This window comes from Aspergillus homomorphus (genome assembly GCF_003184865.1).
Source record: "Aspergillus homomorphus CBS 101889 unplaced genomic scaffold BO97scaffold_4, whole genome shotgun sequence".
Classification (NCBI taxonomy): Eukaryota; Fungi; Ascomycota; class Eurotiomycetes; order Eurotiales; family Aspergillaceae; genus Aspergillus; species Aspergillus homomorphus.
Window position 1 is genome coordinate 720,784 of NW_020291890.1, and position 23,535 is coordinate 744,318.

General features: G+C 55.5%; 9 protein-coding genes across 9 annotated transcripts; 5 read left to right on the top strand and 4 right to left on the bottom strand.

The window, feature by feature from the left end:
• Positions 1-278: 278 nt before the first annotated feature.
• On the top strand, positions 279-3,855 carry spt5 (transcription elongation factor spt5). The gene is made up of 5 exons (XM_025690357.1): positions 279-510; positions 569-802; positions 894-2,371; positions 2,424-3,169; positions 3,233-3,855. Exons 1-5 carry the CDS (start codon positions 412-414, stop codon positions 3,844-3,846), a joined length of 3,171 nt encoding a protein of 1,056 aa, XP_025555134.1. The 5' UTR covers positions 279-411; the 3' UTR covers positions 3,847-3,855.
• A 633-nt stretch (positions 3,856-4,488) lies between these two features.
• Positions 4,489-7,397, bottom strand: triA (putative mRNA capping nucleoside-triphosphatase). Its single transcript, XM_025698090.1, has 3 exons — positions 5,608-7,397; positions 5,101-5,550; positions 4,489-5,000 (listed from the first exon to the last, which is right to left on the bottom strand). Exons 1-3 carry the CDS (start codon positions 7,072-7,074, stop codon positions 4,836-4,838), a joined length of 2,082 nt encoding a protein of 693 aa, XP_025555135.1. The 5' UTR covers positions 7,075-7,397; the 3' UTR covers positions 4,489-4,835.
• A 390-nt stretch (positions 7,398-7,787) lies between these two features.
• BO97DRAFT_383891 (acyltransferase family protein) lies at positions 7,788-9,873 on the top strand. The gene is made up of 2 exons (XM_025693392.1): positions 7,788-7,803; positions 7,879-9,873. Exon 2 carries the CDS (start codon positions 8,039-8,041, stop codon positions 9,725-9,727), a length of 1,689 nt encoding a protein of 562 aa, XP_025555136.1. The 5' UTR covers positions 7,788-7,803; positions 7,879-8,038; the 3' UTR covers positions 9,728-9,873.
• A 199-nt stretch (positions 9,874-10,072) lies between these two features.
• Positions 10,073-12,672, bottom strand: BO97DRAFT_383894 (WD repeat protein). Its single transcript, XM_025693393.1, has 4 exons — positions 11,586-12,672; positions 10,930-11,530; positions 10,798-10,872; positions 10,073-10,746 (listed from the first exon to the last, which is right to left on the bottom strand). Exons 1-4 carry the CDS (start codon positions 12,363-12,365, stop codon positions 10,319-10,321), a joined length of 1,884 nt encoding a protein of 627 aa, XP_025555137.1. The 5' UTR covers positions 12,366-12,672; the 3' UTR covers positions 10,073-10,318.
• A 202-nt stretch (positions 12,673-12,874) lies between these two features.
• On the top strand, positions 12,875-14,565 carry BO97DRAFT_403170 (putative pantetheine-phosphate adenylyltransferase). The gene has a single exon (XM_025694674.1). The coding sequence runs from the start codon at positions 13,035-13,037 to the stop codon at positions 14,247-14,249; it is 1,215 nt and encodes a 404-aa protein (XP_025555138.1). The 5' UTR covers positions 12,875-13,034; the 3' UTR covers positions 14,250-14,565.
• Positions 14,566-15,761: 1,196 nt separating this feature from the next.
• Positions 15,762-17,741, top strand: BO97DRAFT_178591 (F-box domain protein). The gene is made up of 2 exons (XM_025690359.1): positions 15,762-16,209; positions 16,268-17,741. The coding sequence occupies exons 1-2, from the start codon at positions 15,855-15,857 to the stop codon at positions 17,452-17,454; spliced, it is 1,542 nt and encodes a 513-aa protein (XP_025555139.1). The 5' UTR covers positions 15,762-15,854; the 3' UTR covers positions 17,455-17,741.
• Positions 17,710-21,117, bottom strand: BO97DRAFT_178518 (putative regulatory protein Ral2). The gene has a single exon (XM_025690358.1). The coding sequence runs from the start codon at positions 20,822-20,824 to the stop codon at positions 17,966-17,968; it is 2,859 nt and encodes a 952-aa protein (XP_025555140.1). The 5' UTR covers positions 20,825-21,117; the 3' UTR covers positions 17,710-17,965.
• A 951-nt stretch (positions 21,118-22,068) lies between these two features.
• On the top strand, positions 22,069-22,350 carry BO97DRAFT_403173 (uncharacterized protein). The gene has a single exon (XM_025694675.1). It carries the CDS (start codon positions 22,104-22,106, stop codon positions 22,263-22,265), a length of 162 nt encoding a protein of 53 aa, XP_025555142.1. The 5' UTR covers positions 22,069-22,103; the 3' UTR covers positions 22,266-22,350.
• BO97DRAFT_383904 (peroxiredoxin) lies at positions 22,069-23,455 on the bottom strand. Its single transcript, XM_025693394.1, has 5 exons — positions 23,248-23,455; positions 23,064-23,172; positions 22,743-22,995; positions 22,427-22,679; positions 22,069-22,366 (listed from the first exon to the last, which is right to left on the bottom strand). The coding sequence occupies exons 1-5, from the start codon at positions 23,268-23,270 to the stop codon at positions 22,327-22,329; spliced, it is 678 nt and encodes a 225-aa protein (XP_025555141.1). The 5' UTR covers positions 23,271-23,455; the 3' UTR covers positions 22,069-22,326.
• Positions 23,456-23,535: the final 80 nt, after the last annotated feature.

A 23,535-nucleotide genomic window follows, 5' to 3' on the forward strand; every position in this document is an offset into this window, starting at 1 on the left:
CCAGCTCGGTGAGGAGATCGCGGTCGCGGAGTCGGCGAAACAACGGAAACTCTCGCCTCGCCGCCGCCCCGAGGTGAAACCTCGAAACGCTGCCAGCTTCGCGCGGTCCTGCTGCTGTCCTTCTTTCGGCTCTGGGCAGATTCATATATTGTTATTCTTTGCATCGCATCTACCGCAGTATAGGTGCGTACTGCGTTGCACAGATCTGTGCGAATTCTTGTTTCAAGATCCTCCGACCACCTGTGAGACTGCTCGACCTCGTTCCGGTTCAGGGATCCGTCTTCACAAACAATATACGTTCGACTCTTCATTTTCACAAACTCCGGAAACGTGATACGGTCTACTATTCTCGGATCCTGTGAACCCAATTCACATTTATCTCTCACAACCAAAGACGATTTCCCACCCAACATGTCGCGCAACCTTATAGATCAGGACTTCGGCTCCGAGGAGGAGGATGACGATTTCAACCCCGCTCCGGCGGAAGACTCAGACAACGAGGATGTGAAGGTTGGTACTAGGCTAGTACATTGTGCGTGGATGATGTGGCTGACACTAGGAATCGCAGGCGACTCACCGCCGTCGGGATGAGGACGATGACGACGACGATGACGCTGATGTACACACTGGAAGGACGGCACGGCATCGCGCGGGCAGCGAGGATGACGTGAGAGGACGAGGTCATGCGGATGACGACGACGAAGAGGACGATAACGACGATGAGGACGGCGAAGATGAGGAAGAAGGAGATGAGGATGAGGACCAGGATGAAGACGAAGATGAGGATGACGATGTGAACCCCGTGAGTAACTCTGAAGTTGCGCCGATTGCATTTTTTTGTTCTCTAGCGTGAAAGGATATGGCATGGCTAACAGGCTTCATCCGATATGTAGAGACGGCCCGCGAAGCGCAGACGGAGAGGTGGTGTTCTCTCTTTCGTTGATACCGAGGCCGGTGTTGACGAGGATGAGGATGAGGCCGAAGACGAGGAGGATGAGATGGAATTTGGCGGGGAAATGCACCCCGATGATATGGACACACTGCCTGTCGGGGTGGAAACGGATGATCGGCGACACAGACAGCTGGACCGTCAGCGCGAGTTGGCGGCCAGCATGGATGCGGAGAAGCAGGCTCAGATGCTCAAGGAGCGTTACGGACGGAACCGTGCTGCGGCCACGGATGCCGTTGTTGTGCCCAAGCGACTGCTTCTCCCCAGTGTCGATGATCCCAGTATTTGGGGTGTTCGTTGCAAGGCTGGCAAGGAGCGTGAGGTGGTGTTCTCAATCCAGAAGCGCATTGAAGAGCGACCACCTGGGTCTCGGAACCCTGTCAAGATCATGTCCGCTTTCGAGCGCGGCGGAGCAATGGCTGGATACATCTACGTCGAGGCACGCCGGCAGGCTGATGTTATGGAAGCACTCCAGGATATGACAAACGTCTACCCCCGGACTAAGATGATCCTGGTGCCCGTACGTGAAATGCCGGATCTTCTGCGCGTGCAGAAGTCGGAGGAGCTTATGCCTGGTGGCTGGGTTCGGATCAAGCGCGGAAAATACCAGGGCGATCTGGCGCAGATCGAGGAGGTCGAGACTAATGGCCTGGCAGTGACGGTGCGCCTGGTTCCTCGTTTGGACTACGGTCTGAACGAGGATATCGGTGCTCCGGCTGTCGACCCTAAGCGGAAGCGTCCTGGCATGAACCCAGCAGTAGCTCGTCCCCCACAGCGTGCCTTCAGTGAGGCTGAAGCCAAGAAGAAGCACGCCAAGTATCTCTCTGCAACGTCTGGCTTGGGTGGAAAGTCTTGGAGTTATTTGGGCGAGACTTATGTGGAGGGTTTCTTGATCAAGGACATGAAGGTTCAGCACCTGATCACCAAGAATGTGAACCCTCGCCTGGAAGAGGTTACCATGTTCGCTCGGGGTTCCGAAGATGGCACCTCCAACCTGGATCTGGCCTCTTTGGCTGAAACACTGAAGAACCAGACCGCGGAAGATTCGTATCTCCCTGGTGATCCAGTTGAGGTGTTCCGGGGTGAACAGCAAGGGCTGATCGGACGCACAACCTCTACGCGCGGTGACATTGTGACTCTGTTGGTCACGGAGGGTGAATTGGCCGGACAGTCCATCGAAGCACCGGTCAAATCCCTCCGCAAGCGATTTAGAGAAGGTGACCATGTCAAGGTCATCGGTGGCAGCAGATATGTGGACGAGTTGGGTATGGTTGTACAAGTGAAGGACGACACAGTCACGCTGCTCAGCGATATGAGCATGCAGGAGATCACGGTCTTTAGTAAGGATCTCCGACTATCTGCCGAGACTGGTGTGGATGGTAAACTCGGCATGTTCGACGTACACGACTTGGTTCAACTTGAGTAAGTTCACCCCCTGGGACCCTGTTTAGACTATGACTAACTAGATACGCAGCGCTGCTACTGTCGCCTGTATTGTCAAGGTTGATCGCGAGTCACTACGAGTCTTGGATCAGAATGGTTCTATCCGTACCATTCTTCCTACACATGTCACGAACAAGATCACACCGCGCCGTGATGCAGTGGCTACCGACCGCAACGGTGCCGAAATTCGCCTTGGAGACACGGTGCGCGAAGTGTATGGTGAACAGCGCAACGGTGTAATCCTCCACATCTACCGTTCATTCCTGTTCCTGCACAACAAGGCGCAAGCTGAGAACTCTGGTATTGTGGTGGTGCGCACGACTAATGTTGTCACTGTGTCGGCCAAGGGAGGTCGAGCTACCGGACCCGATTTGACGAAGATGAATCCGGCGCTGATGAGGAACGGAGCCCCTGGTGGTATGATGGGGCCGCCCCAGCGGAGCTTTGGACGTGACAGATTGATTGGCAAGACCGTCCAGGTTCGCAAGGGGCCCTACAAGGGTCTGGTGGGTATTGTCAAAGACTCGTCCGATTTGCAGGCTCGCGTGGAATTGCACACCAAGAACAAGTTGGTTACGATTGACAAGGAGCTCCTCGTCGTCAAAGACCCTATCACTGGTCAAACGATTGACATGTCCCGTGGTGGACGGGGCGGTGGACGCATTCCCAACGGCGCCTCTAGTGCCCCTCAGTCCGCATGGCAGGGTGGTCGTACACCGATGGGTATGGCCGATTCCTCGAGGACGCCGGCCTGGGGTGGTGCTGCATCTGCTCGTAGTAAGTATTGTCAATCTCCACATTATTTTTCCCAGCACACGCTAACCATTCAACCTTTTACAGCTCCTGCATGGGGTGGCGTAAGCAGCTCGCGCACGCCTGCCTGGAAGCAGGATGGCTCGCGCACTTCCAATCCCTACGATGGCAGCCGCACCGCCTACGGAGGAGGTGGAGGTTTTGGATCACGCACTCCCGCCTGGAACGCTGGCGCGCGCACGCCCTATGGCGGATCCGGCAACAGTGACTTCGACGCCTTCGCAGCCGGCTCGCGCACTCCGGCTTGGGGCGGTGCCGGCAGCGGTGGCAGGACCCCCGCCTGGGGAGCCTCCGCAAGCAACGGCAACAAAGGCTACGATGCCCCAACACCAGGAGGCAACTACTCCGCCCCTACTCCAGGTGCCTACGGCAGTGCCCCCACGCCTGGAGCGTCGGCACCTACCCCCGGAGGCTGGGCAGACAGTGCCCCGACGCCGGGCGCCTTCAACGCACCTACACCCGGTGGACCTTCGAAACGAGGAGGCTACGATGCACCCACCCCAGCCGCCTTCGACGGCGCTGGCGCTCACAGTCGTCCCTACGACGCGCCCACCCCCGCCGGCGCAGCCGCAACGCCTGGTGCAGGTTACGACGGCGATGACGGCGGACCACGCTACGAGGAGGGCACGCCCAGCCCTTGAACGACTTTACACGGTTCTCAAACCCCCCACCCACCCCACGCCACAAAACAAAGGCACAAAATCCAAGTACAAAGACATGGAAGGAGATATAGACCACACCCCAAACCAGAAAGCCGCGCCACATCGCCTGAGACACACAACACTATCTCTGTTGCCTTGGGGCCTATTGTTCTCATTTGTTCGCTCGCATTGGTGGGCAATGGATCGGTTGCAACCATCCACGGCTGCCTGGTCGCCTCATTTGTTTTGATTCTTTTTTGTTTTCAATCATCATACTGATTTGCAAGCATGGTATCTCAGAGTATCGGGTGTTGTTGCTCCATTTTCTTTTTACATTCTCTTTCTGCTTTTTGCTCGCTTCTAGGTTACAACAACGTCGTCGCCCAACCTCATCTTAACTTTGTATCACGTGTATTATCTATCTCATTTTTCATTTCATTTGATTCTGTCTTCTATGTGTTCCTGGAATAGTAGATCACATCGCCTTTAGGGACGATTAAGCGCAACAGGGCCAGGATTCTGAATTTAGTCCAAGGTGTGGAACTATATGATGTAGGTTTCTGACGGTAGTCTCGAAAAGCGGTCAGCTAAGACCCGATACAATCATCGCCTGAACTCATATAATTCAAGTTATCAATCTCTCTCATATTGACACAAAAGCCAGTAAGTATTCTAGAAAAGGTGGATCAAAGGCGAAGAGAGACAAGTAGAAAGGAGAAAAATACTATATATGATACAAGTGGTATACATCAGATGAAGAGAAGGGAAAAAAAAAACCTACAGTAAGAGATGATGTAAGAATAACACACGCGGGTCATTTCCATAAAAAGGTAAAAGAGGGTCCTCTCCATCGCCATTGTGACGCTCAAAAGGTCCCCTGAATTCCAATGTGTGCGTGACAGATTTCATTATATGCATGTTGAATGAAACTTGAGACGAAAGAGGCGAAGGAGTTGGGGGAGAGAAAGTGATAAAGTGAGAAAGGCTGGCTAGGGCGGTACTTGACGAGCTAAGACGCGAACATTATCCAGGAACCCCTTGACCAGGTCCTCGTACTGATGTGGCTCCCCGTTCATGGCCATCTGGCCCTGGCGGCGGATTTCGGCGGCGGAGATTTCGACCTCAAGTTCGTGTTCGAAGTCTCCTTTGGCGGACTGGAGTGACTAGGGATTAGTAAAGTGAAATTTATGCAGGAAAAGAGGAAAGGGGCGGCTGGGAATGATTGGACGGTTATGCAGGATTCGGGGAACGTACATCAGATTTAGCAACCTGGGTCAGATCAATCTGGTAGGCCAGATGGCGGTAACTCATCCGATCTTTATTGCGATCTCCACCGTGACCGCGTGCCGGATCGATGACAGTAAGCTGGCTCACGTCGCCGTCATAGTTCATTTCCAGATTGACGCTGATACGCCAGTCGACACAGGTGTGCGGGCTGTGCACGTCCAGGTCCGCGATGCGGCATTTGACGATCTTGGCGAGGACCTCGTTGGTGCGTTGGTCCACGGTCACGCGGACTTTGGGCTTATGGCGGGGATTCAAATTCTGGCGGATCACTGGAGGGAGTTCGTGGGGAGAGACTTCGTAGAAGGTGTCGCGCTCCTTTTTATGGGCGTAGGATATGGGGATGCGGGGGCGGTCAGCTTGGTCCAAGGACCTTTTGACTGCCTCGTTGAGGAAATTGTTCATCGCTCGATGTTGGGCCTAGGTTTTCACGTCAATACTGATATCAATGGCCACGCGAAGATACGAGTCACGTACCACCGTCATGCTGCTTTCGAACGCCGTTCGGAAGCGTGGAAATTGCTTGTTGATGACTGTCTCGGTCAAAATGGGCAGCTGGACCCGATCTCCACGGTCCATATCAATGAGCTGCCCTAATTTGGCCTCAACTTCGATGATGGGCGCAGGTCCGGCTGCCGCAGCCCCCGCTGGAGCTGCGATGGCATCGTTGCGGACCACGACATGCCTGAAGAGAAAGTCACAAACAAGCTTAGTGACCTCTTCGTAGGGAAACGCTCCGGTGATAGACGGTTCCCATGGGCCCAAACTGCCCGGCTTCTGAGACTCGACTGGCGCCGGGGTTGGAGGCGCACGCGAGGCCGGCGGAACAGCCGGCTTGCTGGGCAAACTATCGGTCGGAGCTTTGACGGACACGGGTACAGCGGCGGCGTGTGCAGGACCTTGGGCGGCGGAGGCAGCCCGCTGGCGCAACAACCATGGATTGGCGGGGCTGTCGCGGGCATGCTTGGGGATGGGAGGAAAGGGATTCGGAATGATCGGGCCACGGCCCTTGGTGCGCTCCGGGCGCATGGCATAAATCGGGGGTACATCAAAGCGACGCCGCTTCCGTTTCGGGGGTTCGTGCGGACTGGAGTTAACGTGTGCGTCCGCAACAGTCATTCCATTCTGGTCAGGCGTGGATTGGGTGGGTGCACTCAAGTCTGCATAGCTCGGAGCTCGCGTTGTCTTGGGGCTCACGCTGTCTTCAGACCCGCCTCGTTCATGAGTACCGGAGTAGGGGCGAGGAGTTTGGTCTCGCGGACGCGACAGACGAGGCATCGCGGTGGGAGACATTTGCATCGACGCTTCCTGGCCGATCCAGGGACTGGAGGCGCGGTTCGAGCTCGCTTCTTGGCCGGAAGAGGGCGGCCGCGCAACTGAGGAAGGTGATGGCTGAGGGTAGGCAGCAGTCGACCCGCGCGGCGTGCCAGGCAGAGATCCGGGTCCTGGGGGTGAAAATTGTTGAGAAGGGTAGCCAGGCGCAATCCCTGCGGCCGACGGGCTTTCCTTAGGATGGGATGGATGCGTCATGGGCGTGTCGTGGGATAGCACCGACTGAATGGATTGCGAGCGCTGTTGAGGGGCATTGAAAGAGGAGTCACGCGAGGAGCCGTATTGGGCAGGTTGTGGGCTCTGACCCCGCGCAGATTGTGCACCAGCCGAGCGACCAGCGGGGGGGTGGTATTGATAGGGAGATTGAAGCGAGCCGTAGGAGGAAGTGCGTTCGGGAGAGACATGAGTTCGTTGCAGTGAGCCCCCGGGAAAACCACCGACCGGATAGGATGCTGAGGAGGCGGGCGCCGCGGCAGGAACTTGTTCGCGCGGGCTGTAGACTGCATCGGAAGGCTTTCGCGTAGATTGCGCCGATGGCGACTGCTGAGGGTCGGATGGAGGGTTGTTCGCATTGCCAGCGGTTTCGCTGTTCAGCATCGAGCGCAAATCCATGGTGGGCGCGCGTCTGTGTATGCGAGCCGGGAGAGAGAAATCGGAGAGTGGGTATCACGGAATTCAATAAGAGCGCTAGAGCTGATAGTAGTACGTATAGATAGATTATGTTCGATCTAGGCCCAAATCAATGGAAGAGGGCGCGAAGGACGAAGCTGAAGTAGAGGCTGAAGAAAGTTGAAGGACGAACCCGGACATGGAGGGAGGCGCGGACGACAGCTTTCGAATCTGCAGGTTGGAAAGAAGCGAAGTCAAAGTTCTAAGAAGTGCGACCAGAGAAAAGAGATAGAGAAGGAGATAGAATGAGAGTTGGTTGGAGAAGCAGACAGCGTGAGGGTGAATAAAGAGAAAAAGAGAAAGAAAAAGGAAGCGAGAGAAGTGGAAAGTTAAGGTATAGTTCGAGGGAGGGAGAGAGATGCGAGTCGATTGAGGGAGGACTCAATTACCACTACCACCAACACCACTACGACAATGAAAGCAATGTTATACTCTCTATAGGAACAATTCATATTCTACTATCTAGACCTTAATCAAGTGTAAATTCAGATCCAGTGTGGTTCCTTCTTACAAGTAAGTTACTTCTTAGCTGTTAAGCTGTCCTCAAAGCGGCAGTTCCCACTCACCGCCTTCCTCTTTGACATTCTCTCTTTCTCCGCTTCTTCAGCTTCTTCTTCTCCTGCTCTTCTCCTTCTCTCCTCGATTGTGGCTTCACCCTCCCCCATATCTCAGGTACGTGTATTCTATACTCAAAGTTATTCAATTGAAGTGCTTATACTCATGTGTGGATCATCTCTTTCCCTCTAGCATGTCCCTCTTGCTGCATCTTCCCTCTTTCCTCCTCCTCCCATGAAGCCGCGCGTCAATTCCCCCCACACTCCTCCTCCACTCGCCGGAATAACGACTCGCAACCGTTGAATCCACTCATCTCAACTCATCCATCTCGACTCCAATTTCGTCGCCCATCATGTCGTTGACCGACAAGGGTCTCTCCTCGCCTCCCCCTGTTCACAACATCCCCCTCCACGACCTTGAATCATCCTCCAAAGCAAGCGAACGTCGTTACACATCCATGAGCAGCACCTTCAGCAGCAACAAGTACAATGATGGCTTTCAGGAGTATTTCGATCAATTCCTCGCCGCTGCGGAGACCTTCTGCACTAGAGTCGCCATAGTCGTCACCCCAAGTTATCTGCAACACTATATGGGAGGAGCGCCCCGACCGGCTCATAAACCGCACGCCATCGCGGCCTTGGATGGACTGCGCGGCTGGGCCTGCCTGCTCGTCTTCAACTTCCACTTCCTATTCACATACACTTGGAAAGTCGCATTGGGCTGGGGCTTCAATGGAGAGAACTTTGCGCTCTGGCAGTTGCCGATTCTGCACATGCTCGTCTCGGGTCATATCATGGTGGCTATCTTCTTCGTCATTTCCGGCTACGTCCTCTCCTACAAGCCGCTCAAGCTGATTCGCAGTCGCGCTTGGGAACAAACGTTCACAACCCTCGCCTCGGCTACCTTCCGACGGGCCCTGCGTCTCTACATCCCGTCACTGGTGGGAATTACTCTGGTCTTCCTGGCTGTGCGCTTGGGGGCTTACCACCCCTCCCATCGCGTCCTGGTCGAGGGGCACACGATCCTGGGCACCAACGAACAGCACCCGCCCATCATGCGCTCTTTCACCAAGCAATTTTGGGATGGCTACTCGACTATTGCTCAACTCCTGGACCCCTTCAACTGGTCTCTATACTACAATTACTACAACCCGCACCTGTGGACAATTCCCGTCGAATTCCGCAGTTCCATTGTTTTGTTTCTCACCATCCTGGGCACCTCCCGCCTCACGACTCCGGTGCGCATCAGCCTTGTCAGCGGACTCGTCTGGTTCTGCATGCGATATGGCCGCTGGGATGTCGTGCTCTTTCTGTCTGGCATGCTCCTCGCCGAGGCCGACATCATTCACGGCACATGGGAACAACGTCCTATTCCTGCCAGTACAACCTCGAGCACGACCACAATTATCGACGACCCTCCCAAACCTCAACTCCGCCGCTTTCTTCCCGCCAAATCCCACTCGTACCACTACCCGGTCCTTTCGCGTCTCTCCACCCGCCGCATCTCCTCTCGCCATCTTTGGCTCACCCTCTTCATCATCGGCCTGTACCTAGGTTCCACTCCCAACACCGGTTACAAATGGACCCCCTTCTACATGTGGACCTGGAAGGTCACTCCGAAGACCTACCCTGAACCGCACCGATTCCCACAAACCATCGGTGCCATCCTCATCGTCGCCAGCATCAACCACTCCCCGCAGATCCAACGCCTCTTCACCAACCGCCTCTCGCAATACCTCGGCCAGATCTCCTTCGCCTTCTACATTGTGCACGGCCCCATCCTTCACGGTCTGGGCTACGCCCTCATGCCCCGACTGTGGGCCCTCACCGGCCGCGAGACGAACTTCCAGGCGGGCGTCGCGTACCTTCTGGGATGGATGATCTGTCTGCCCATTGCCTTGTGGGCAGGCGACCTGTTCTGGCGGGCAGTGGATATTCCCAGCGTGAAGTTCGCAAGATGGGTCGAGGAGAGGGTCATCGTCAAGGGGCCTGTTACTGTGTCTGGGCCTGCGGCCGTGAGCAGTGGCGAGCGACGCGATTGATTGATTTCATTGGACTCTTTCTCTGCTCTGCAGTCCAGTATCTTTTTGGTTGAAACATTTATTTCCCTGGTCGGAATTGAGGTTAGCGGGCGTCTTCTTATTTGTAGTTAACTCACGGAACCAGTCACGGGTCTGACTGTACATCTCATGTCTATGTTCCTAATATTAAAGTTTATCTGAGTCCTCTCTTATTTGATACGTAAAATGTGCCAGCGGGAAATCAGTTCCTGATTCTCGATACTTAAACCCGGCTAGGGTCTGCTGAGCTACCAGAATACTACCAGCATGCTATAGCAGCATGCATATATGCACTGCAGTACACGCAGGGAAGAAAGTGGGTTGTTCGTTCATTCATTCATTTACTCGTACCATGCCATATACCAGAGGTCGTCCCCGCGGTTGGAGAGTCCGCGCGCTATACAGGGCTTCTTCCGTGCCATTCATGCACCAGGGCCGCGTCCCAAGAAGAGCAGTACCAAAAATCACAACATCAAGGGGGTAAGTCATAGCCTGAAAACACACACACAAAGAAAGAACAAGCAAAGTGTAAGTGGACAATCTGTCAAAAGTCTAGTAGATATATGGAGCTATTCACAGAGCGACTCCCCAGAGCCCCCGCCCGCCACAAACCCCTAGCCAGTCGCGCGGATGCCCGGCCGCCGTGGTGCCGCCCTGCGGCGACCAGCTGATGTTCGAGACCTCGTAATCGCACTGCCAGGCAGCGGCCGGCCCCCGCTCGCTCGTTGGCGTTGCGGTCGGGGCTGCTCCCGGTGGGTGTGCTCCCGGCGGAACGGGCGCCGCGTTGTGTTGATTGATTAAGTCCCAAAGGAGAACAAAGCAGTCGTCGGCACCTGAGGCGAGCACGCCACGGCGATTGGGCGACCACTCCACCGAGTTGATGGAGGAGGCGTGCCCTTTCAATTCCAGCAGAGCCTGCCCGGGCTGCCGCACATCGAGGACCCGGACGATGTTCGAGTCTTGCGAAAAGGTGGCCAAGAGGTGCGAGTCATGCGGTGACGCTGCGGCGGTGAGCACTCATGTCGGAGTGAATAGGGAAGAGGTTTACATACCTGCAATGCGTAATAGAGGTGGTGGCCATGCTGACTGTGCAGGCGCGGAGGGACTACCATTGCCGGGACTCATGACTGAAGATTCGCGCTGGTTAGCGTAATGCTTAAAGTTGTGAGCGTGGGAAGCCTTACGTTTCTCGTTCTTCTCCGTGGGCTCGTAGATGATGGTACTGTGCTCCAAGCTCCGGAGATCGAACATGCGAACGCTGCCATCGGCACCGCAACTGACAAAGACATCAACGCTGTTGGCGCAGAACCGTACATCGTACACCTCCTTGTCGTGCGCGATCAGCTGTGTCTTAGCCGTGAGTGTGGGGATGTCCCAGATCGTGCAGGTGGTATCGATGCTAGAAGTGATAATAAGGCTGGGGGAAATAGTGTTCCAGTCCAGCGATGTGATTGGGGCCGTATGTTCCGGAGACTTCGAGTTTGAAAGCAAAGCAAGGGGTTGCAGCTTCGCGGTTGGCGCGTTCTGGTTATTCGACCGCGTGATCGTGTTGGAAGCCAGCGCTGGCTGCGATGCAGGCAGCGACCACAACCGCAGATGATCGCCAGACGTCGCCAGCAAGTCTGTAGATTGTTTCTGCGAAGATGGCGGCTCCCAGAGAATCCGAGTCACGGGATATGAATGGGTCGCTTCCGCAGTCTTGACATACTCTAGCTTGATGTCTCCGGCCGCTGCATCTGGCGTATCGGGGTCGGGGGCCGTCCAGTGTGTATCGACAATTTGAATCTGCCGTTATGTTAGCATCGGATCTCACACCACTGACGGATAACCAGCATCGTACGTAGTTATGATTGTCCTCCAGGTAACTTCCCAAGGCGATCTTGCCGCCAAAGGAACCGGAGTTGCCAGGGACCGGCCACTTGCACCAATCCACCGCATAAATGGGCCACGGGGCGATATAATTACTGTTGGTAGGAACCTGATTGTCGCCATTGTTGAAGGACATCATTCCAGGGGTCATCATGGTGTCGCTCAAGAGGTCGCCGGTTGGCCGAATGTCAGCAAGGCCCAAGGGGGAGTATTTGGCCCCTAGCGGTGTCTGCGGCGGGTACGAAGCACCCGGCGACGAGCCGGGCTGTTTATATTTTGGCTGATCGAAGCCTGCCGGGCTGGACCTTGAATGCCCATGAGAATTGGCCATGCTAGACCGCGGATTTGTTGACTGTTGTACTGCGGACTGCGCTTGTTGCTGTTGCGCTTGTTGTTGCGGCTGTGACGAGGGTGCCGCGGGAGGCTGCATCGGAGTCGACAACTGAGAGAGGGTTGGAAGCACTGAAGGGGCTGTGTTCATGGACACGGCTGGTGGACGGTTGGAGTTGCCCGGCTGCAGTGCTCCTGGAAGATGACCGCCTGCAGCGCTGTTGCCGCCGCCAAACTGGACGGGTTGAGAGCCGGAAGGATGCACATTGATTGAGGGAACATGATTCTCGGCGCCCGTCGCGAACTCGTGGGACATGGACTGTCGTTGCAGGTTGGGGGCGCCCGACGGGATATGCAGCTCCTCCGGGCGCCCGTACGTTGTCGCCCGTCGAGGGTCGAAGGGTTGGGCTGGATTTGACATAGCGAGAGCTGATTCGGAGTAACCCGAGCTGCGGTTTAATCAAAGCGATATAGCCAGTCCCAATTGAAGCTCCTCCCAAGCGAGAAGTGGAGGTTCACAGTTGTTGACAGTGGTAATCAGCTTGCGACGATTAGCTGGGGAGGGGGAGTTGAGGAGGGCGCTAGGAGCTCCGACTGTACCAGAGACAGTGCACGCTCTAGGTCGGGGAACAAGGACGCGGAGAGATTCACAGAAACATTCTGCAGCTCATACGAGTTCAGATTTATTTGCCCGGCTGAAAAGAGCAGGCCTGTAACGAACGTAAAAAAAAAAAAAAAAAAAAGGTAGTGAAGCGAAGGGGGAGAAGGGAAGGAGGAGTTGGGAGAGACAAGAGGAAGTCACGGGGAGTCCATGCAAGCTGAGTCAGCCAATCGCGGGGAATCCCTCTTCGGCCGGCCGTCATTTATTCTTACTCTACTGATACTACTACTTACTATCTAGTTTCCTACCCTGCTCGCCAGCAGGAAGTTGTCTGTCGTCTTCGTTTGCGCTACTACTCACTCAGAGTTACTGTCTGCATGCTTCTCTCTTGTTCGTTGATCAGCGCAAATCCCATAGACAATCAGCATCCCTTAGCATTCCTTGACATAATCAGCTACTGACAAGCTATTCCCCGCATAAGAGAACATTATGGCTCCCAACCAGCCCTCGGCCCTGCTGCTGCTGCCACCTCCACCAGCGGCTGATTTCGACCAATTCAGGTTCGCATATGAGGCTATCCTGTCAACTGTTTGCTCTACGCTACATCTCAAGCTAAACGGAACCGATCGCGTGGCTATTCTCGATGTTGCGCTCTCCCTCCCGGGTTTGCTCGCCCCTTCCTGTCAGCCCCGCACCAGAGCGTTTGCAAGCCTGCAGTCTATCCTAGAGCGCATCTATCGATTGATTGGGATTGTATGTATCGAACACAAGATTGAGTTGGATATGCCCGGAGGTATTGATGCACGAGTCGTACTCCTCGACTACGAAGTGTCTCGAAGCGTGGAAGATAGGCCTGCAGTGCCGCGCGATGGCCCGATCGTCGACTTGCGGACCCTGGCTCAGTCAGCACGACCATGGAACTCGATTTACTACCCTGATAACCAGTCAGGGCAGGACCTGGCTGCAGCCTTCAGTAGCTTATATTCTCCGGTAGCCGGTTCCAAACATTCCGATTCAAGTTCATTACATGCCATCTCAGATGCACCTCACTGGCAACCGTCAGTATCCCTCGTGACCCTGTCCGATAAGGACGAAGCAACTGCGCCCTATGCAGTCGCTGTAGGGGGGACATTCGACCATTTTCACATTGGACACAAATTACTACTGACCGCGACAGCATTGGTCCTGCAGCCCGTGGAAGATGCTGAGGGGCGAGAACGAACGCTCATCGTGGGGGTCACCGGGGACGAACTGTTGGTAAAGAAGAAATATCCCGAGTATCTGGAAAGCTGGGAGGATCGCTGTCACAGCACGGGCGCCTTCCTGACAGCAATCATGGATTTTCGTGGCTCCGGAAGCAGTAAACCTCAGCTTGAAGAGGACTTGAAGCCTGGTGCCAATGGAAAGTACATCCTAATGAGAATACGGCCAGATCTGGTTTTCAGGTTGGTGGAGATAAAGGATCCATTTGGCCCTACCATCACCGATGAAAACATCGGCGCCCTTGTAGTCTCGAAGGAGACTCGATCGGGCGGTGCTGCCGTCAATGATGCACGCACGAAGAAAGGATGGGCGCCTTTGGCCGTGTTCGAGGTTGACGTCCTGCATACGACAGAGGTGCCCCCTGATGATGCGGAGGACTTTGCATCCAAGATAAGCAGCACGGATATTAGGCGACGACGGATGGAGAAGGCTTTGAACTGAATGATTGGCGCAAAAGTACCCGAGATGCGCGATCTCGATGCGGGAATTTAGTGGTGATCTGAGCCAATCGTCCGGTCTATTCGACGACGACGACAGCAACAAGATGGGGGTCTAGATGGTCGGCCATCGCAGGGAACGATTGGACAGCATGAGATCTGGCGTATCTCTAATTAACTGTCTAGTCCGGACCGAGCTCAACAGGTCCAGATAGATGGTGGGGGGATAGCAGGTGTGAAGGGATCCTTTCGCCCTGGTGGTGTAATTTCTAGACCGTCTCAGATCTCGACCCCATGTACTGTATATAGTGCTAGTGCTGTTTGATTCTGTGCACTCACCTCTGATCCTGCTATTTGCTTAGTTTCTTGGTTTCTGGACTTGCTTGCCTGGCGACGCCAACACAGATCGAGGGAAGGAAACAGCGACAACCAACCAGCGGATCGTCGCAGTGTTTTGGGCTTGCGCCTGGGGCTCGGGGACTACTGGACTACGGGACTACGGCGTTTTAAGTGTTGCTTAAGTGCCGGTGATCCTTTCCCCTCCTCCTCCCTCCTTCGCCAAAATGCTGCAAGCCTACAGAAGATTCGACCAAGTTAACAATCCACGCGATGGAGCTACTGCTAGTCAACCCGAACGGGCAATGCCATTGTTGGCCAGTCTCCCAACTTCGCGATCCACTTCTCTTCTTCAAGTCTGCATCTTATTCTTGACAGCAACTCCCCCCCCCCCAATCATTCATACCTCCCTCACTGCAACCATCACCCCCCTGGTCTATCTGAACCGTCCGCGACGTGGTCAAGCCGCAGGGACGACGAAGGCTTGCAACGACAGGCCACCATGACTTGCTACTTCTCCTCGGCGGGGTTTCCTTGCAGCTGGGCGTCTGCACGTATTTGACCCTTGCTGTCGCATCATTACACCCCCTTTCCTTCGTCCCCTCCTTGCCAATCCTCCTCCTCCTCCCGCTCCTCGACCTGCTTTCCTGCAGGTTCGCGCTGGATAACCGCATGCACTGACGATCATGTGACTCCGATCTCCCCCCCGGTCGGCTACCATTGAGTCGTCTGATCCGCCCGGGGCTTCTGCAGGCTCTGGATGTGATAATGACCACCGGACGGGCTAGAGGAAATGAGCTTGCGGTGGGACGCTCTCAATGTCTGGTCAGACACGTTCAACCTGCTGCTGCTGCACGCGCGCTGGCTGTGGCCCGCCGTCATCGTCTGCAGATGACAGAGAAGAAAGACTATGTGTGTGCCTCCAACTGGAAGAGGGGATGTATCACTTTCGTCCTTCCTTTTCGTCACTCTTGTTTTTTTTCTGCTTCAGGGATTTTTCTCCTTCTCATTTCTTTTTCTCTTCCGAACATTAAGTTTCGCTGCTGTCATCCGTCTCCTTCGCTCTTTTTGCTTATTCTATCTGTGACGCCTGTTTCTCCTCCTTTATTAAAACGATCACCGCCCCCCTTTACATATCCTTAATCTTGTTGAATTCCCGTGAGCTCAGTGCCACTTCATTTCGCAATCTCTGCCCTAGATCTGACTTGGGATTCCATGTTGGTGCGAGTGGCCCAGGCAGCCGATCACGCTGCTGCTTCGCTGTGCGACAAACATGGACCAACCGCGGCATATTGATGACTTGGCGGACGAGCTCATTCAACACATTCTTTCGTTCCTTCTGGGGTTCGAATATCTCTCGCTCGAGCCCTCTCCGACGAGTCTGCACGGCTCTCCCATTCCGCTGAATGCCCGATCGCCCCATGTATACGGTGAGAAGTCAGAGTTGGACCGGTTTCGACTCGTCTGTCGAAGGTTCATGCGCATCGGCACGCCGCAGAAATTCCCTCGCTTTGTGCTCCGGTTCTCTTCGGAGGGATTTCGGAGGCTGGAGGATCTTCTGAGCATGCAGCGAGCGTGCCATGTCAGAAATTTTACGTACATGGTGCGACCCTTCTACCAAGGAAGCGGTACCGTCTCTGAAGACCTGTCATCAATGTGTGCTGGGAAAAGCTGATAACCGCCTAGGCTGGCCCAAAATCCTAGAGACGGCCAATGCAGACAATCTCCCTCTATCCTCGATCCATAGACGTCGCCTTTCCGATCAGAAACGTATCGTCGAAGCGAATCACGATCTGCTGTACCTGCGCCGCGCGATTACGGCATTCACATCCCTGCAGCAAGTCAAGTTGCTGCGGTTACAGGATGAGGCGGATGAGCAGATGCTGGACTGGATCCACGAACACTCGTCATTGGGAGGAACAACCAGTCTGGATTGGGAAACGGCATGTACCAGAGCCGTCACCAATTTGAGCATCTCTCTTCTGGACTCCAATTGTAACGCGGTCAGATTCGTTGGGCCGCAGATCAGCCCGGAGGCGACCGTGAAACTGTTACAAGCCCCATCAACTAGCCTCTCCGCCCTGGGCGCTCGATTGACGAGCTTAGATATCACGTTTTCATCTACGATGGATCTGTCCACGCGCATGGAGACCTTATCCAACGTCTTTTACGACTTTTTCCTGGCCGCCAAGAACCTGACAGCCATCCATCTAGGCTTCCCAGCCAATGCGCCGGTCGACTTGCCGCTCGAGAACGTCTTCCATCGTCAGCAATGGAAGCAGCTCCGCACGCTGAGCATCCAGGGCTGGCGTCTAGGCGCAGATGAGGTGATTGCGCTCATCCGCCGCCATCGGCGACCGTTGCGAGACCTCCGACTGGCCAGCATCTACCTCCGCCCGGGCGGACGCTGGCGCGACATCCTCGCCCTGCTCCACGACGAGATGGACCTCCTCGAGCGCCTCGATCTCCGGGAGATCGGTTACACGAGCCACTTGGACGCCTACGGCCACCACCACCACCACCACCACCACCACCACCACCATCATCATCATCATTACCACCATCCTCACCATCCCCCTCCTCCGAATGGCAATGGCACCGGTAACGGCACAGACAGCCCGCAAACACCAACCCTCGCCGTCGTCGTGCAATCTGCACCCCCGCGCGAAGCCGTCCTAAACGTGGACGTCCTCTCCTTCGCGCAACGCGGCAGCACGCGCCGCACCTTCACGAGCGCGACCCTCGAGAAACTGCGCACCTACACGTCCGAAGACCTGGGCGATACGGGCGTCAGCGTGCGCCACGACCAGCGGCAATTCTGGGAAGCGTGGGTGCTGTCTAGTCAACGATGTAATGTCCATTCCAGGGTTTAGCCTTAGTTGGGGTTTCATGGACGAGTGTTTTCCCTTTTTGCTTTTACAGTGGTATGTTACGTATGGCGTAGGAAAGGAAAGACGAACACGAGGATTATTATTTGTGTATGCGTGTATGTATCTGTGTATGTTGGACGGGCACCAGGTAGCAATGAGCGACCTCTACTTGTTACTTCTAGCGCCGTACAAGGAATCCTCGATTCCACCTTCGCAACCCCAAAATAGAGGCATCACCAAATGGTTTAATAGTGAGCGATGCTAAGAAATGCTGTCAGTTCAAACAAGAACATAGTCTCTATTCTTGTCATGCATCATTCCTCATTACTACCCACTTCAATCAATCCCTTTCCTATCCACAAACCCCTAGCTCATCCTAAATGTAGATAGATGCAATATATACTCGAAAGCAAATCAATCCTTCCTTCTCTCCCCTTCATCTCTCTCGCTCGCTCGATTGCTCGCTCGCTTAACTGGATCATCGCCTGGCTAAATTATCTATATCTTCTCGCAGTTACTCAACCCCATTGCCGTTCCCATTCAGACTGACCGCCGCACTACCAGATTTCACCCCGTTATTGTTCGGGTTAGCCGTGCGCTCGCGCAGCCGGCGACCCTCCATGAGCCCGCGCAGACCGCGCTTCTGCAGCCCGATGACGCTGCTGAGGTCGCCGGTCCAGATCTCGCGCTCGGGACGGAGCTCGGCGTCCGTGTTGCGACGGTGGTGCGACGAGGAGCGGATGCGGCTAGAGTCCCCGCCGCCGCCGTATTCGGAGTCGGACTGGTCGAAGCTGGTGTTCGTGGAGGCGGAGGCGGAGGTGGCAGTGCTGGCGTTGCTGATGGAGTCTTCGCGGTCCCGTTCGCGTTCGAGCTCGATCTCGCGTTCGCGTTCGCGTTCCCGTTCCCGTTCGCGGGCGCGCTCGCGGTCGCTGTGGCGTTGGCGGCGGCTGAAGATGTTGGTATTGATGCGGAGGGGGATGCCGCGCGAGGTGGAGGAGGGTCCGGCGCCGCTGGCGCTGCTGGCCGTGGAGAGCGCCGCCGAGGCGGTGGTGCCGTGTTCGGTGTCGGAGGAGTCGGAGGTGAGGTGGCTTTGGGCTGCGGAGGAGGGCTGTGTGGTGCCGGTGGTGTTGGTGGTCGTCGTCGTTAGCGCGGAGGGGTCTTGCGCGGCAGCGGTGGCGGCCGCGTGGGCGCCGTTGAGGGTTTCCAGGGTACCACCGAGTCCGCTGGCGAAACCGGTCCCGCGACCTCCTCCTGCAGCCATGGCGGCCGCATTGAAGACGGCCGCGGCGTTGCGGCCGTCAAGCATTTGGTGGAGACGTTCGACTGTCGCTTCGAGGAGGCCATCGACTTGGTAGGGGCGCGCAAGTTGAAGGAGGGAGCAGAGGATTTGGGGAGTGCAAAGGGAAGAGCCGACGGCGGGCAGGGAGGATGTGTAGAAGTAGTAGACAAGGACTTGGAGGGTGAGATAGGTGTGAGGTAGGTAGAGTACACGGGGACGAGCGGTAGGCGATAGAGAATGCGCAGAAGGTGTCTCAAGGTTCGCTAATAAGGAACGGGAAGTGACGGAGCGGTTACTGACAAGCGTACTAGCATTGGAGTAGTTGCTGTTCTGGCCGATCGAGGGAGTAATGGTGATGCTGGAGTTGCGGCTGGGGTACATGGCAACAGCGGGACGAAGCGTAGCAGGGTCGGAGACTCCCGCATCGCAGGATTCGCGGAGTAGCTGGATAAAGTAGGGACCCCATCTGCGCGTCAGAATCCGGGAGTTGACGGGGATACGCTCCCCGCCCACGGCTTGGAGCTCCATATCAGCCATCTCGGGTAGCGAGTGGGCGAGACGACCGAGCTCGTCCGATGCAGCAGAGAACGGTCGTCCACCAGAGGTCAATTTGGTGAGCTTCGACTGGAGAGAGGCCGGCACAGACGGCGCACTATAGGAGATGTAGCCCGAGGTGGGCGTTGTTCGGCACGCATTGTTATAGAGACCAAATGCTTCCAACTCGACCATGCACACATGCGAGAAATTGATACGCCGGTGATTATAATCCTCTACCAAGCTGCGTTTCCGGTGTCCCAGAATGACAAAGGTGTTTCTTCTCGACCAAAGTACTCCGCGGTTCCAACTACCCTGACCGAAAACCGAGCCGCCAGCGTCGATGCGGCCCCACGTGAGTGTCTTCAGGTCCAGTGCCCAAAGGGCATATTCTTGCTTCGAGGAGGTCAAATAGGTACCGCTTACAACGAAGTGTCCGTTGATCACGCCCCCATTGGGGAACCTCAACCCTGGGGGCGACGCCTGGCTTTGCATAGGCTTCTCGACCAAGCGACCGTCAGGCAGGCGTACTTGAAGCTCCAACTTCACATCCAAGAAGTTATAATTCGAGTATATAAGCATGGGACATCCTTCCACCTGGGAGTCTGCGATAGGCTCCTGCGCGTCTTGATTCTCGGCCGCGGAACCGATCTCAGAGACACTCATGCCCAGCAGCGGAGCAACCACACTGCGATAAGCGCCGCAGCTGCGACCAAGCGTGCTAGTGCTCATCCACTTCAAGCTCCGAAGGTTGAAGACGCTGATCTGCTCGATATAGTGATTGGAGCTATCCTGTCCTCCCACCACGACCATCTCGGCGCCCCCAAACCCATCGATATCCACCCCGATCGTGCCCTGGTGCGGGTTCGATGATGCCGGATTATGATGTATAGCCGACAGAGGCGCGGTGGCTGAGGTGAAATGGGCGCTGGACGGCAGAATCGTAGCACAGTGCGCATACCGACCCTGGGGAGAATCGATAGCCGGGACCCGGGTCCAGGTCCGGGTAGGCACGTCGAAGATGTGAATATCCGACATGACCACGACTTCCGGCTGAGCATCCGGGGCCCCAGCCCCGCCGCTCGCGGTAGAAGCGTCCTTGGAGGCATTCAGGGCAGGCGACATGCCGCCATAGCACACCAGCTTGTGGTCGCCGAGGGCGCAGACACTGTGAAAATAGCGGGGGCGGGGGACGTCGCCGGTCGCTTCGATCTTGGTCCAGTGACGCCGGATCAAGTCCAGCTCGTATATGTCCGACGTCAACTGCGGCCTACTCTTCGAGAGCACCCGGCCTCCGAACACGTATAGCTTATCGCCCAGGATTGTTGTCGTTGCTCCCACGAGAGGGTGCGGTTCCCGGCCGGTGGTCCGACGGACGTTGCATACCAGCCCTGACAAATTGATCGGACCCGAGTTGGAGGCTTGCGGCTGAAGCTGAGGCTGCGGTTGTGATTGCGGTTGCGTCTGCGTCTGCTGATGTCGAGGCGAGATTCCCGTCGCGGAGGGATCGTCTCTGCCTGTATCCAGGAAGCCCAGACTCGATTGGCTTCGGGACATCATTTCGAGGGTATTCGCGACGGTCGTCGACTTTCAATCGGCGGGGAAATATCGAGGAACTCGCCTTCTGATCGAAATTATTATCCGGTGGAACTGCGTCGATTCGTAACTCTTCGCGCGGTGCGGCAGAAGAAAGTGCCGCCCGGTTGTATCACCCACGGTCAGGAACTGCTTTTCCGGGATTTGGGGGTTTCAACAAGAGGAAGGGAAAGAGTCGAGGCGACCGAGGGTCATCACAATGGTAGGAGAGGGTTAGGCGCCACCACCCTTGCGTGCCACAACAGCACAGACCCTAGTGGGAAAATTTGACAGCAACGTTGGTGGGAGAGCGGTCGGGTGATCTTCGATGTCTAAACGGGACTGGGGGGGGGGCAGTGCGACCGGAGAGGCCTAGAGTAGGGATGATCAGGGGGTGTTAACCCAAGTTAAGGGAAAGGCGGGCGCGGAAAGGTGAAATCGATCGGTGACTGTCCCCGCTGCGGAGGATAACGGAACCAAAGACTATTGTATTTCAGCTGCAGTTTAATCACTAACACAGTTAATTCCAAGTGCAAGGAAGATCACCCCAGCGCACAACACAGGGAATTCAATGATAGGAAGAATTGCAAGAGGGAGAGTGCGAATCAAGAACGCAAGAAAGAATCAAGGGTGGGGGGAAAAGGAAAAGGAGAAAGAGAGAAGAGGAATTGAACGAGGAAGGAAGGCGGTCAGTTTAGCTACGGTCCAGGCACACAACCAAAAGTCAATTTGTCTGTTTGGGTAGATGCTTATCTGCTTGATCTGCAGTAAACTTCGTGTAGTCTCTCAATTTCCCCTTTCTCATTCATTACACTCGCTCACTCACTCACTCCCCACCTAGGCACCTGCAGAAGTCAGTCCACTTTCACGAACCCGCCAGTCCCACAATGCGGCTCCAGCTCAGCGATTGGCCGCCGATGGTTACTCAACTGATCCCACTCGAAGCAACGCCTTCAGCCCCCATCCAAGATGGGGTGGAATAACCAGTTACGAGAAATGCTGAGTGCAGGCCAGCTGGCTCGCTCTACAAAACACGAGAGGTCCGAAACTGAGAAATGAGCTACCCAAGCTGACCTGACCACCCAGGACTGGGTGGTCACTTGTGACAGGGTCAATCGCCACCGGGATGGACCCAGACGACAAACCATGGCTCCGAGTTCCCCATCCGTTGTGTGCGGGGACTGGCAGCTCGTCCCAGAAACCTACAGCATGCAGGAACACCACCGCCAGCCAGCACATCCTGTTGGCCAAGCTGGGTTCCTGCATGAAGACCAACATCATGCAGCCAAATGGAACTACTCCTGGCAAACTTCAGTCGGCATCATCTCGGTGCGGTGCCATCAGGTATCAAAGTATTATGTCATATTTTTTCATAACTTTCGTATCATATCTGCCTTCCCTTTTTCCAGGACCACCAGCCTCGTAATCGAAACAATGTCACTGCGAAACTGACCTTCCAATTTACGAGACCACCGATATTCTCGAATCTACTGCTTCAGGTTGTTCAGGTTGGTGAAACGAAGGTAACTGTTCCCACAAGTCAGTACAATCAGGTCTTTCCGAGCTAGGGAATCAGAGGGAACCTACGGCTTGACGACGCGGATGTCGCTGAACTTCTTCTGGGCATCCTCGGTGGAGACGGGGGGAGGGATGACAACGTCATCACCGGGGGTCCAGTTGATGGGGCAGGTGACGCCGTGCTTGTCGGTGGTCTGAAGAGCATCGACGACACGGAGGACCTCGGCGGTGTTACGGCCGGTGGAGGCGGGGTAGGTCATGATGAGACGGATCTTCTTCTTGGGGTCGATGATGAAGACGGAGCGGATGGTGAGAGCTTGACCTGCGTTGTATTAGTGAGGGCCCCCCACCACCGATCAAAGCTCGGAGAGAATCCCAGACATACCCTTGGAGTCAACGTTGGTGGTGTCCTGGTAGTCGACCATGTCGTACAGGTAGGCAACCTTGCGCTCGGGGTCGGAGATGATGGGGAACTTGAGCTTGGAGCCGGTGACCTCGTCAATGTCCTTGATCCAGGCGTGGTGGGACTCGGTGCCGTTGGCGCTCAGGCCGATCAGCTTGACACCGCGAGCAGTGAACTCGGGCTCGAGCTTAGCAAAGGCACCAAGCTCAGTGGTGCAGATGGGGGTAAAGTCATCCTGTTTCGACGGACCCGTTGGTCAGTTGGGGTCTGATTCCGATGTAGTCCCCAACTCGAATCACTCACGGGGTGGGAGAAGAGGATGGCCCAGCTGTCGCCGATGAAGTCGTGGAAGGTGATGGGGCCGTTGGAGGAGTCAGCCTCGAAGTTGGGGGCCTCGGAGCCGAGACGAAGACTTATTGGGGAGACTTGGTTAGAATCGCATGCACTTGTAGTAAACCACTGAAGGGTAAGTAGCAGCTGAACTTACGGAGGAGCACGATCCTGAGCCATTGTGAAAGGTTGAGGGGGAAGGGGAAGACGTTAGAGGTAGATAAGAGAGTGATGTGAGGAGAGAGGATATGAGAGTGGTGAGAAGGAGTAAGAAAAGAGTGGTGGAAAGAGAGGAGATGAAAGAGAGGATAAATATAGTAATGGACAACAACCCCGAATTCGGGAAGACTCTCTCTATCCCGTATCTCTCCCCCTCTCTCATTCCCATCCACCCTCCAACTTGCCCCTCCACGATTGAACTGGAGGGAAGCCTCCGATCACGCAA

Coding starts and splice junctions, on each gene's coding strand:
- BO97DRAFT_403170 (XM_025694674.1), top strand. CDS start 13,035: ATGGCTCCCAACCAGCCCTCGGCCCTGCTGCTGCTGCCACCTCCACCA.
- BO97DRAFT_403173 (XM_025694675.1), top strand. CDS start 22,104: ATGAAGACCAACATCATGCAGCCAAATGGAACTACTCCTGGCAAACTT.
- BO97DRAFT_178591 (XM_025690359.1), top strand. CDS start 15,855: ATGGACCAACCGCGGCATATTGATGACTTGGCGGACGAGCTCATTCAA. Junction 16,210..16,267: donor ACCCTTCTACCAAGGAAGCG/GTACCGTCTCTG, acceptor ATAACCGCCTAG/GCTGGCCCAAAATCCTAGAG.
- BO97DRAFT_383891 (XM_025693392.1), top strand. CDS start 8,039: ATGTCGTTGACCGACAAGGGTCTCTCCTCGCCTCCCCCTGTTCACAAC.
- triA (XM_025698090.1), bottom strand. CDS start 7,074: ATGGATTTGCGCTCGATGCTGAACAGCGAAACCGCTGGCAATGCGAAC. Junction 5,551..5,607: donor TCGAAAGCAGCATGACGGTG/GTACGTGACTCG, acceptor GTGAAAACCTAG/GCCCAACATCGAGCGATGAA. Junction 5,001..5,100: donor CCCAGGTTGCTAAATCTGAT/GTACGTTCCCCG, acceptor TAGTCACTCCAG/TCCGCCAAAGGAGACTTCGA.
- BO97DRAFT_383904 (XM_025693394.1), bottom strand. CDS start 23,270: ATGGCTCAGGATCGTGCTCCTCC. Junction 22,996..23,063: donor CCATCCTCTTCTCCCACCCC/GTGAGTGATTCG, acceptor CCGTCGAAACAG/GATGACTTTACCCCCATCTG. Junction 22,367..22,426: donor GACATCCGCGTCGTCAAGCC/GTAGGTTCCCTC, acceptor TTGTGGGAACAG/TTACCTTCGTTTCACCAACC.
- BO97DRAFT_383894 (XM_025693393.1), bottom strand. CDS start 12,365: ATGTCAAATCCAGCCCAACCCTTCGACCCTCGACGGGCGACAACGTAC. Junction 11,531..11,585: donor TGGAGGACAATCATAACTAC/GTACGATGCTGG, acceptor ACATAACGGCAG/ATTCAAATTGTCGATACACA. Junction 10,747..10,797: donor ACCTCTATTACGCATTGCAG/GTATGTAAACCT, acceptor TCACCGCCGCAG/CGTCACCGCATGACTCGCAC.
- BO97DRAFT_178518 (XM_025690358.1), bottom strand. CDS start 20,824: ATGATGTCCCGAAGCCAATCGAGTCTGGGCTTCCTGGATACAGGCAGA.
- spt5 (XM_025690357.1), top strand. CDS start 412: ATGTCGCGCAACCTTATAGATCAGGACTTCGGCTCCGAGGAGGAGGAT. Junction 2,372..2,423: donor CACGACTTGGTTCAACTTGA/GTAAGTTCACCC, acceptor CTAGATACGCAG/CGCTGCTACTGTCGCCTGTA. Junction 3,170..3,232: donor TGGTGCTGCATCTGCTCGTA/GTAAGTATTGTC, acceptor AACCTTTTACAG/CTCCTGCATGGGGTGGCGTA.